The following is a 12,541-nucleotide window of genomic DNA, read 5'->3' on the forward strand; positions in this document are numbered from 1 at the left end:
TTTCTTGTTCAATTAATAGTAAGAAAACTGTGCTTGATCGAAGAGCAAAATTGATAAATAAGTTTATGTACAGAAAGACACTGAATTAATTTTCACGTTTAGCTTTACAACTATTGAAACTGTGTATTATTTGTTGTACTACAGACGTACGTTTGTTAAGCTTCCAAAAAATTCGACGTTCACTTGCTGGTGGCTTTGACAGCAGTCGGTTTTAACCTGGCTAATAAAACTCGTGTTAAGAATTCTACGAAATAAAGTCATGGTAGATAAGAGGAGCAAATACACCGCTTCTGCTCGAGATAAAGCGTCGTCGATTGGAGGTAAATATTTAAATATTTATATTTATATTTAGCAAATATATCGTTACGTGGTTACATTAATAGGAGACACAACAAGGAATTTGCATGAAAATTTTACGAGCGAATTTTTAAAACACGCGCACGAGTATAACGTGTATCCCCTGCCTAAAATTATAGTAAGCGTTTCCTTAAAGTTCATTAACTTAATAATAGTTTCTTAATAAGATCAAGTGCATCGTTTAACAATAAATTATCTTAAGAACAGCAGATTACGGATTTTCGTGTCTCCAATAGTTTATCGACAACATCCGAAAAGTAATCGCCTCTAAATTCGAAACAAAATCCGAATAGCTGTAAATCTTCATGGTAATTTGAATATTTTAAGACTCGAGGACGACGGATCGCCAATTTTTCATGTAACTTACCCAAATAGAAAACTAGTGACGCCAGTGAAAATTGAAAGCAAAGATAAGTATCTTCTGAAACGAAGTTTTCTTCTTCTTAATATAATTAAATAACCTACGGATATTTATGCAAATTAATAATTTTGTAAATGTAGCTGTAAAAGAACGAAACTTGAACAACCATCTACGAAATATTATAGGAAATATTCTGCTTTGGATATTTCATATATTTTTACATACTATGCACATTCCATGCAGTTTGGCATTTTTGAATCTCTCGTAGACGCATAAAAATCCGCAGTTCAGAAGTTGAAATAAGCGCACGTCCTTGAATTCATTTTTACTTTGTTACACGCCGTGAAGTATCCATCTGCTTGTTAGATGCGCTGAATTCTACGATGCAGAAATATAATACTATCACAGTATTGAAGTAAACCAAATAATTATTCGCTTACAATTTACGTACCACGTTTACGTTCGTCGAAGAAATGATCGGACATTTTCATAGATTGCCAAATTGCAATATAAATGCGTTCGGTGTTATGCAAATTGCGGAAATGGTGACAAATATCGGATGCGTGCAAGATTTGAATTTAGACATGAATCCAAACACGCAAGAAAACTATCATTTGCTTTGCACGCCTGGAGGAAGGCAAGTATTAGGTCGTCCGGAAAGTTTCTTTCGTTTTATAAGCAAATAATAGACTCACAATGTTTTTTGTTTTATATTAATTTATTGAATTACGCGCGGACATAATAATAGAAATATGACGAAATGGATCATACGTAATTCAATAAAATAATATAGAACAGAAATTGTTGTTCGTCCATTATCATCTTATAAAACGAAAGAAACTTTCCGGACGACCTAATAATTTATAAAGTGGCGTGTCCAGAATTCACTCTGACAGATAATCGCGTTTAGCTTGAAATATTTGTCACTGAGGCTGTGCAAAATAAGTGATAATGGCACGAGGAAAATTGCGCACGAATTACGATATCGTGACCCACCGAATAATCCCAAATTAATTATTCTAAATCTGGCAAATAATCATATAACGAAAGATGGTGCAGGCGATCTGGGAAAAATGCTTCGAACGAACAGGTAACTTAATCTTATTTCTATATTCCACTATTCTTATTCTTCGTCTTGCGGCTTGTACCGGAACAAGAATTGCATCTTGGGCGCCTTTAATGGTATTTTAATTTAATTTAATCGCATTTAATCAAATGCAAGCCACATGTAGTGCATCGTTGTGGAAACTTCACGAAAATATGAAATTTCGTATCCCAAAAAAGATAATATCGGTACTGTTCGTGTTCTCCTGATACAGAGGCCCAATTTTGGGGCAAAAATCTTTGTCCATTCTCGAGAAATTCCGTGTAAAAATTTTTTCAAAATGTGGGAGAACCTTCGCGTACTATTTACTTCTATCTGAATTATGTTCTCCCGATGTAAAAATCAGGAAGTTGGCCCAACAATTTTTTCTGAAACTCAAGATATACGAATTTGCATCAAAAGATATAATTCAAAATAATTCCAAACGAGATGACATACGAATGTGTGTATGTATACTTACCTTGATTTCTCTGCTTGCTTCTTCACAGATCTTCCGAATTGGAGAATTTGATAAATTTCTTAATAACTTTCCTTATATTTACTTACGCGAGGGGAAAGGATATGAAATAAGAAGCAATATAAATATTTTTCGCATGTTATTTAATTACATAGCTTTAATTACGTATTTTTGTATATAAAGTATAGTACTTTTATATTTGCAGGTCTTTGAGGTGTCTTGTTTTATTTGGAAACAGGATATGCGATGAAGGCGCATCTTTAATATTACAGCAGCTCAAAATGTACATAAAAATGTGTATAAATTATTCCAATAACTCGAAGTATAGAATTATTGTATTTTAATGATTCTAAGTATATTCATTATAGCATTCTAATACCACTGTATGCTTGTCATTGTATAAATTATTCTAATTAGTATTACAACAGATTAATATGTAAATTTACTCGACGTATTTAATTCATAAAATTAGAATTGCCTTGACGTTCGAAGAAATTGTCGAGCTGCGTCGTAGAAAGTTCGCTGAACTGTCGTTAATGGAGGAATGGGTAATGATCAGAAATTTATCTAAAACGTCTGTTTTCCTCGGATGAAATTCACAGCTTCGTTCGATTACTAAAAATTACGAAAACTTAGATGGAGAAGAAGAAGGACGAGGAAATTGACAAAAGTGTAAACGAGGAATCATTGAGGAAGAACGCGAAATCTCGAACACGTCAGAGTCTTACAAGACGATCTAAAAAATGTAACTTGTACAAATTACAAGTATAGCAGAACGTTGATTGATATTCTTAATTAATTAATTAATCGATTAATGGAGAATTTTGGAGGAAAGAACGGAGTACAAATAGAAACTGAACAGAATTGTTACATTTTTACTCAGAATTGTTTATTTCCATGTTTAATATTAATATTTAAAAACAGTTAGAAATAAATGATCGTCTCTCACATAGAAGTAAAGTCATTCTATTTGTTTAACAACCTTTCTAATAATTTTAATGAAAGTTCTACTTTTGTTACTTATTGTAATAGAGTAAAATATATTTGCAGATCTTCAGGAATCCTCGATCAAAACGAAGGAAGAAGGAATTTCACTTCCAGATTCAGAATCTATACAAGTAATAACTATAAATTTATAAGCAATTGTTTAGTTTTACAGCCACCGAGGGTATCCATTTATTTTTTATGAATAATATCCATTGCTTTACATGTACAGAAAATCAGAACGACACTGGGATATGAAACGTGCCATCCTCATAGGAAAGAAAGCTTTCCGATGAATGGAGAGATGATGGCGACAGGAAATTTGAAATTGCAGTACTTAGATTTAAGCTGTGATTATTACCTTCGATTTATTAATACGTTAGATAATTAATAGATTACGTATTTTATGCAAATTCATGCTTCTACGAACCTGACTAGAAACTAAATATATTATTAATTATTTTTATCTTACACGTACATATTTGCATATTATATGAATATTCCGTGCATTTTGTGCATCTCTAAATTTTCCAGAAATGCATAAACATCCACGACCGAGTAATACAAATTCTAAAATAAGACCTTTCCTATCTAGACAATCATTTAACGAAAAACATTTTACAAGAATTGATAGATTGTCTCTATTATCAGAATTATATGTTACTTGGAGACAGGAGCAAAGGCCTTTTGTACGTCCTCATCGAGGTAATGAAACCTATTGAGCCTGAAACGAATTAATTCCTTTTAACGTAATAAATCTATATCTGAAGGGTAAGGATATTAAAGAGGAGGGCGGCGAAAATTGGAATAAGTTTGATGAACTTTTGCGACAAAGACAAAGTGGAAAACGTCTAACGAATGATGCCTTTCGACAATTCGTGTCACAAGAAAGCCAGATCCTCCGACAAAATATCAGTCTGTCGTCCACGTAATTAAAACGACGATAGATACGCCGAGGATCTTCGTGAAAATTAAATTAAACAAACGAAGGCTAAGCAGAAAATTACTTTATCCACTGACTATTATAGCGAGAATTGTTTTCGTTTTTATTACTACGCAATTATTGTCCCATATGTTGATAATAAATGTCTAAAATAATTTAATTATAAAATATTCAATAATAATAAATTAATTCATAAAATTTATGTATCAATAATTCATGATAACGGTGGTGTCATTGATATAACTAAAAATTGTAACATCATTTTCAATAGTCTTTGAAAGTGATTAATTCTTCTAACACGAATAAAATTACTATATTTCTAAAACGTCGTTTATTCTTTTTTATTATATTTTTAATAATAATAAGCAACGACGGAAGTTCCAAGGACTCTAACAAATTAATCAAACGATATGGTGTTATTTTTCTTCAGATATAATAATTACGACGACAAAGGGTAAAAATGTTTTGTCAATCGAAACTTATCGGAAAAGGTTAGAAAGATTGTGGAAGAAAAAATAGAGCGAAATTAATCGTAAGGAAAAATGAAATGGCGTGATTCGTGTCGCACAAAAGCTCTTATCGCTTCAACTTTTGACCTTTTATGCGACAGCGAGATCAGGGTTGTACGCACTATACTCTTAGTGGAATCACTAGTTTTGCCGTGTTGCAGTTTGCAACTATGTTATTTCATATTGCTGCCGCAGCAATGCTAACGAACATCGCGGTTATGGACATCTACTCGTTCCATGAACTGCCGAATAACATTGTGGACATGCAATTACTATCGGACGAGGTAAAACCTACAAAATTTAACATTTTTTTAAATTCCTCTACCATAATCCCTAATACCATAAATTATTTGGCCATTTCTATTGTTCTTTATATTGACAACGATACAAGTTTAATACTGTCCACAATTTATAAACATATACTGCTTATACATTATATTACATAAACATATATTGCTTATACATTATATTACATAAACATATATTGCTAAGTAAATGAATGTAACATACAACGAATGGAAGGAAAAAGACTAAATGGTTTTGTTGATGCAACAATTATATTTAATTTAGAAAACAGTGCATAATGTTTCAGCCATACCTTTTATTTCTTTTTTTCACAAAAACAAATGCCGGAAGTGCAGTAAAGTCGATGACAATATCAGTATCCGGAAACAAGTGAGCACGAGTGACCTCTGGTGTGTGTCGAAACATGCGTAACATTGTCGAGTGTGACACCGTAATTAGTTTTTGATACGTTTCTCATAATTGTTGGTATTGATTTTATTCGAATATACGGAACTGTTTCGTGAAAACTAATGCTTTGTGGTGAACACTATCGGGTAACAACAATTTGTTCTCTTCGAGAAAGAAACGAAACGATTCAACTCTCGTTTGCCATAACCAATAATTTTAACACATACTAGTGGCTCCATCTATTGGAAAACGCGTAGCCCATTGTTATTGACAGTGAAGTTGAGTTGTTAGTGGACTTCACCCACAAACGCCATTTCTTTGAAAAGCGTTGAAACTGTTTGTACATCATTATACAGCGAAGTAAATTATTAAAATAAAAAAAAAATGTTTTCAAGCTTGCATTTTGAAGTTAAGATGACAAATTATTTTCTGCACAGTATATTCATATAATTACAATACGACTGAAAGTTCAAAATGTATGAACACTTGTTCAAGAGTCCTTTACACCGTGTCTTCGTATACGGAACACTAAAGCGAGGAGAACCCAACCACAAGTTGATCCAAGACGTTGCAAATGGATACGCAAAGTTCTTGGGACTTGGAAGAACCACTGTTCCGTATCCGCTAATAATTGCCACTAATTATAATATACCATTTTTGTTGAAGAAACCTGGCTTTGGTCACGTGAGTATTGCATGAGTTCGATATTATCAACTTAGATAATGTTATTGTCCAATTAGTTTCACCGAATTGTTCATAAGCGGCAACGTCTATCGTAGGCGCAGTTTTTCCTCAAAGAACATTATTATTTATCAAATTTATATTAGATCGAATGAAATATCTCTTATTTGTGAGTTACTAAATTGATTCATTAAATTGAGTTTGTATTTTGCTGTCCTAGCATTAGTGTTGTTGCTAACTTAAGACTGTGCTTTAAATTTTAACAGTTTTAACATATTATTTAAAAATTAACACTAATTGTCAATGTTTGATGTTTGAATTAAGCTTGTAAGTTACTTTAAATGAAAAATTACATATAAAATTAATTCACCTACCTTTTTATATTTCCTTATAAACAGCATGTATTCGGTGAAGTATACGATGTCGACACGAAAATGTTAAAAAAGTTAGACGAATTAGAAGAACATCCGACGTTTTACGAACGATCAGAGGAAGATGTGTTGGTTGCTCCAGAAGGCAAGACCAAATCGAGCGATAATTTTGAAGAGGTAGATATTGTTTTTAAAAATACTTCATTTCTTCTCAACTATTGTTCCTGTTCAAAATTAACATCCTATTACTTCTCTTTAAATTAAAAGTTTAAAGGGAAACAAAAGAAATGTATGTATCTCTTTTACTATAATTTAAAAACACGAAAGGCTAAAGTATGCTGCACCAATTAATATACGCAATTGTTATTAAATTAATCTGCTCAATTTATTATCAAACTTGTTCTCAGATCAGTACCTTGACAAAGGTCTGGATATATTTTCTACCAAAGTTCAGGACGTCCTTGTTGGAGTATCCCATGTACAGCTCGTACAGCAACGAGGGAAGCCACGGACTCAAATATTGCGAAAAGTATGCTCGCAATCCCTTGTACAATCACAGAAGCGAAGTTCAGTGATAGTTCATCCTCAAAATATATTTGTTTCCAGCGAGGAAAGTACAGTAAGGCCGGAAGACCTACTCTGATCAAGGTGTTTTGCATATGTCGTTATCCCCATCATCGCATGAACGCTTCAACTTCATGTTTGTTAATCCTGATAGTTAATAAAAGATTTTTCGTCGAATGAAAACCATTGAAATTTAATCCTCTGCAGTCTAATATGTCTTTTTACCATCAACAAGCAAGTTTCCTACTCAATTTTTTTTTTCTTAGACATTTAAGACTCTAGAGGTTTAAATATTATCTCTCGTTAATTTCCATCGCAACGAGTTAACAAGCGCTATGTTCTCTCGCATAAAGCGAACCGATCGTTGAAAAAACATTTTGACAGTACATATAACAATGAAAAGTGTCTTCATAAATACCTATGTACAATCTCGAAAATATATCTTGTAATATATAATTACTATTTGCAAAAAACAGTTTTCCTTTTCTCTTTCCTTTTTTTTTCTTTTTTTTTTTTTTTTTTATTATTCATTCCACAAAAATCGGGCACGAGTATTGCGAGTTTCGTTAAAGATGTGTATATAATGAGAAATGAAACGAGAACAAGAAATATCGGAAACAAAGTTTCGTATATGTCAACTCTCTGGTTTCCTCCATTATTTATTATATCAAGTTCATTATTCGCCACTCTCTTTCTTTCGCGCACTCTTTCACTTCCTCGGTCATTCTATCGATTTCTCTCTGTTAACAGTCGCGATAAAATTATTTCAACTATTCTGTAACAAAAGGCAGGCGAAGTCCACGTTGCCCTGACGACGTCGTCGTCGGGCGACTTCATCTTTTTTCTCTCTCTCGACATTCGATTTTACTATTTTTACTGCATTAAAAGACACCAACCCTCACACTTTTTCCCAAAATTAGCCAAGACCTTTATTCTTGACTGTTCTGTCTAAATCGATTGATAAATCAGGGTTGGTAATCTTTAACACAATACGAAGTTGGTCGATCAGTTCGTTGATATTGAAAAAGCCAAATAATAGACAATTTTTTACAATTATTTGATACTAACATATATACAGTAGCTCACGATAGTATTTGAATACTTATAGAAACCTTTTATACGTATATTATGTGCATTAATAGATATATATATAAGATTCAATTATCATTATTATATTGACAAAATTTGGAACAAATGTAGAACGTAAAAGCTAATACACATTTAGTACAAGTATATATTTCGTAGAAATCACAAGAATATTTAAATAGACAATTATTTATTATATTAGTGCGAATTTTGAATACGTATTATACGTATGTTTAAATTTGTTATTCATGATATATGAAACATATATCTGCAGTATATATCTTGTAACTTCTATATACAACTTCATATCAGTTTTAAATCTTATTAATATAATCATGACATCCGTGTCTTATGTCTATAACATTTCGAAATGATTTATGTAACACATACAATATACATATAAAAGTTTTCTATACTATGTGTCTAAGTACTTTCACGAGTCACTGCATCTGATTTCGCGTTTACAAATGTTTTCTTATACCAATATGAAGGAATAATTACTTACATGGTTCGATTTATTAAGCGAACAAACTGATCGACTCAACTGAACAAACAACTTTAGACTCTCGCATATGGAATTTGCGTATTTCTACGTGGAAATGCCCGTGAAAAGTGCTTTCGATCCTCGAGATAGAACGACTGTGACGGTCGATCGCGCGAACAGAAAACTAATGATCGCAACCACACTCATTTTGAGCATGCACTTATTTCTTTTTTCATTTTCTTCACATGTTCTGAACCAGTCGCGAGATCACCGACACATCATTGATGGTTCGCGAAATTAAAATGCTTAAGGCAGTACTTATAAGTTGTCCTAGGAAATTTATTATAAATAATCACATCCTTTTTTTTCTTCTTATAGTTCACTATACAAGGCTCCATTTCTTTCTTTTCTGCGATTCTGTGTGTATGGCTCACTTTCTTCATTTTGCTTCTTCGAGTTAGATTTTTCTCTTCTACTTGTTTCTTATTTTTTGTTCACCATCAAAAAATAACAGCGCTAGCACCCCAAATTCCTGATATCACACAGGAAAAACTCTACAACTTCTCCTCTTTCTCTTTCCTTACAACCTCTCCCCTGTTTTCATTTCTTTTTCGCAAAAGAAGTCCCTAAATCAACAAAACTAATTAAACAAGTATCAACAAAAGCGTACATACGTCTCCTGTTATTTTATATTGTATGTTCGTTCACGCGTGCGTGTCTCTTCTTTCTGTATTACTTCTGCATGTGTTTTGAGTTTCCACGAACTAAACTTATCCGATTTCATTATACTTTGCGTATATGTTCTCTCTGTTTTCTTTCCTTCGTGCAATTCTTTCGTATTTCTGCACCGTTCCAAAGCCCAGCCCCAGAGTTCAATTATTTCCATGTAATTATTATGTATACATATTTATCCACATATATCTTAATTCATCTAAACTTTTGTGTTCGTTGACGTACGTTGCCGTTGAGCGAAACTATTACTCGAAAAGACAAAGCCCGATTAGGACTAATCGACTTTCCTTCTTTATACAATGCACAAGTAATAATATAATATAGTCCTTTCTGCGTTAAAACAATGTCACGTTCGAGTATCCAAGTGTTTTTAATCTATATTTCCGAGACGTTTCGAAGGTGATCGACTGACTAACGCGAATGCAAGCATGCTAAATGAAAACAGCAGCACCGTGTAAAAATACAGCGACCACATGAGTGCCTTACGTGATTAATCGCGAAGTTCAACACCGTTTTTGCGCTACGAGAGTTCTATCTCGATTTCCGGTTCGTTACGGAAACTCGCGACTTTTCTCCACTGCCCCCATCATCTCTCGATAAAGATCTTTCATCTTTCTAGTACGTAAATTAAAAAATTAAATATAAAACTGATGCTAAATATGTATATATGTGTGTGTTTTGAGCATGTTCTCTTCGTATGAAAAAATAAACGTTTGCGTTTCTTCACGAAATTCATCGTAAGCACGAATCACATTTTCGCGAAAGAAATGGTACATCCGGTTTCACGATAGCAGGCGCGATCTCCTATCGAACGAAATAGGATTTCTTTTCTTTTCCTGGTTTTGTTTTTTTAATCAACGTCTGGCTTTTACGTGAATCGATCATGCATCCTACTCGTACGCGTTCCGCCGTGTGTTCTATATCCTAGAAAACATATTTAATAGCGTAACTGGGCCACGAAACGGAGAGAGGCAATGATGTAATAATGATTGTTTGTCGTTCGATCAAGTCAGAGATGATTTCAGCTTTGATCTTGCGATAGGGCACCATATTTGTTACCCAGAGAGAGCTTCGGCGCCTGAGCTTGTGTATCCTGTACGCTATATGATCTACTTCCCCCTCGATTACGCACTTCTTCAAACGTACCTTCTTCTCGTTTCCTAAAATAAAATTATTTATTTATTATATACACATGCCGCCTTTTTCCCTGCATTTTCTTCCTTTTTTTATTTTAAAACAATCAAAAGTACTCGTGATACATACCGTCTGCCCCATGGTCCGCTGGGTTCGTTGCTTTGCTGCTGCTTGGAGTTCAATGTTGGAAAATATTCTTCACTGTGTATGTCTGGCGCAATATTTTTTGCTCGTTGTCTAGGACTAGCAGCTACTGTTTGGATATTCCTTAAATGTGGAGGCTTATAACTACTTCCTGAAGTAACAGGTGGTGGAGGTGGTGGTGCTGTTTCTGGTGCTGGTTCTGGTTGTGGAGGGAGCTCTGGCTTTTTCCAGGGTCCTGAATGTTTGGTACCACCTTCACCTGATTCTCCATCCGAGCTAATGTCTCCTGTACCTTTTTCATCATCAGATTCTGCATCTATGGATTCGTTCATTGTCAGGTTTCCAATCTTCAAGCCAGTATAGTCTTTTTTCTCTTCTTCAAACTCTCTCCACTCATCTTCATCCTAAAGTAATATATTTTAAACATGCAAAATAATACAAAAATTTCTCCACATAATTTACAATGTATTATGAAAGAATCCTATAAAAGCGTTTTATCCAGGTTTACATTACAAAAAAAAAAAAAAAGAAATATCGACAATCCATTGTATAAAAGCTTTTTAATCCAAAAAACCATATTTTCGTTCAAAGTAGCATCAATCGTGCACGATAATAATCCCCAGAACAGCTGGTTTGTTTCAACAAGTTTACGAAGGGAAATATTCGTAGCCGCGTAACAATTCAATTATGTAACAAACAATCTGGTCGTCGGACAACAAGGCAATGCGAATCATGTTAGATTGGGAGGATCCAAGTAAGCAGATTAGTTTCAGTAATAGTAAGAATGACGTTTGCAAGAACAAATATGGCAGCGACCTATGGCACACCGTATTCGGCACTTTCGCGTGTGACTGTTCACAATTCGAGAATCGAAAGTTCAACGAAAAACGAAGGACAAGATACACATGCGGAATGGACGAGTGTTCACCTCGGTTTGTTGAGTCTCTTCCCCCTCCGGGTTCACTGGTTTGTCTTTTGATTTCTTCCCCAACCGTTTGCCCGTTTCTTCCAATTTCTTTGCTATCTCCTCCGTAGTTGTGAATTTCTTTCCCTTCGCTTTTTTACGATCTTTTTTCGCAAAGAAATCGTCCAAATCAGCCATGCTGCGATGACTTACGCGGTGCACGCGTGATTATTCGTCGGACAAGTTTTTTTCACAGAAACACGAGGGGCAGCCTCAGCACGAAATGATCGGAGGCACCGCTGCTGCTGTCCACATGGGCTTGTCTTGGCCGGAAGTCAGGCAATCACTTTGAAGTCAATAGAATTTCCAAATACGGACTCAACTTTTCCAAGAGCCGATTTACACCGTAAAAAATACGCAAAGAAATCATAGAAATCGATAATATAACCTTTTTAACGCTGTATATCGTTTTAACTTCATAAAATACCGAGAAATACTTTTCCCGACGATGAATATGTGGCGCTGACTGTCTAGCAGAAGACCAACACAAAAAAATCCAAGGGTTACCTAACCTAGAAACGTGGTCGTGTGTTTCAAAATTATCGCATCATTCGAGTTATTCAGTAAAACATAAAAATAGTTGGCATGATAGATTACTTACGAATTAAAACTGGGACTTGAGAAATCGTAGAAAGGGGTAATATGTACTAAAAATATAATTTATATACAGGTTAATTGATCCACGGTTAATGTATACGACGTGCACCGATGGCGGCGCCACGTGTTCTATTTCGCCACTTCCGGAATACGAAATGACGCTTCAACTCGGACACTCATTACCTAGGTGAACAAAAAGAGAATCCCGCATGGTAATATCGTATTTAAACAAAGTGCGAAAAAATCATTTATCTGATTAAGCAGATTATATATTATATAATTGTTACGTAGAAATGTTTAAGGAAAACTGAAGCAGAATGAATTTATACATTTTTAAAAAAGTATACCTTAGAATGTTTTCATTCAATGAGTTTT

General features: G+C 34.1%; 2 protein-coding genes across 3 annotated transcripts; one reads left to right on the forward strand and one right to left on the reverse strand.

The window, feature by feature from the left end:
- Nucleotides 1-4,834: 4,834 nt before the first annotated feature.
- On the forward strand, nt 4,835-7,208 carry LOC126922610 (putative gamma-glutamylcyclotransferase CG2811). 2 transcript variants are annotated; one of them, XM_050735399.1, is made up of 5 exons: nt 4,835-5,000; nt 5,905-6,093; nt 6,489-6,638; nt 6,869-6,990; nt 7,068-7,208. In XM_050735399.1, the coding sequence occupies exons 1-5, from the start codon at nt 4,887-4,889 to the stop codon at nt 7,102-7,104; spliced, it is 612 nt and encodes a 203-aa protein (XP_050591356.1). In that variant the 5' UTR covers nt 4,835-4,886; the 3' UTR covers nt 7,105-7,208. The 2 variants fall into 2 exon arrangements, with proteins under 2 accessions (XP_050591356.1, XP_050591355.1); XM_050735398.1 differs by having other exon boundaries at nt 6,869-7,208.
- A 1,705-nt stretch (nt 7,209-8,913) lies between these two features.
- LOC126922608 (protein CDV3 homolog A) lies at nt 8,914-12,318 on the reverse strand. Its single transcript, XM_050735396.1, has 4 exons — nt 12,171-12,318; nt 11,534-12,081; nt 10,591-11,009; nt 8,914-10,487 (listed from the first exon to the last, which is right to left on the reverse strand). The coding sequence occupies exons 2-4, from the start codon at nt 11,705-11,707 to the stop codon at nt 10,349-10,351; spliced, it is 732 nt and encodes a 243-aa protein (XP_050591353.1). The 5' UTR covers nt 11,708-12,081; nt 12,171-12,318; the 3' UTR covers nt 8,914-10,348.
- Between the last annotated feature and the right edge of the window lie 223 nt (nt 12,319-12,541).

The sequence above is a fragment of the Bombus affinis genome, chromosome 12 (genome assembly GCF_024516045.1).
Source record: "Bombus affinis isolate iyBomAffi1 chromosome 12, iyBomAffi1.2, whole genome shotgun sequence".
NCBI classification, from domain to species: domain Eukaryota; kingdom Metazoa; phylum Arthropoda; class Insecta; order Hymenoptera; family Apidae; genus Bombus; species Bombus affinis.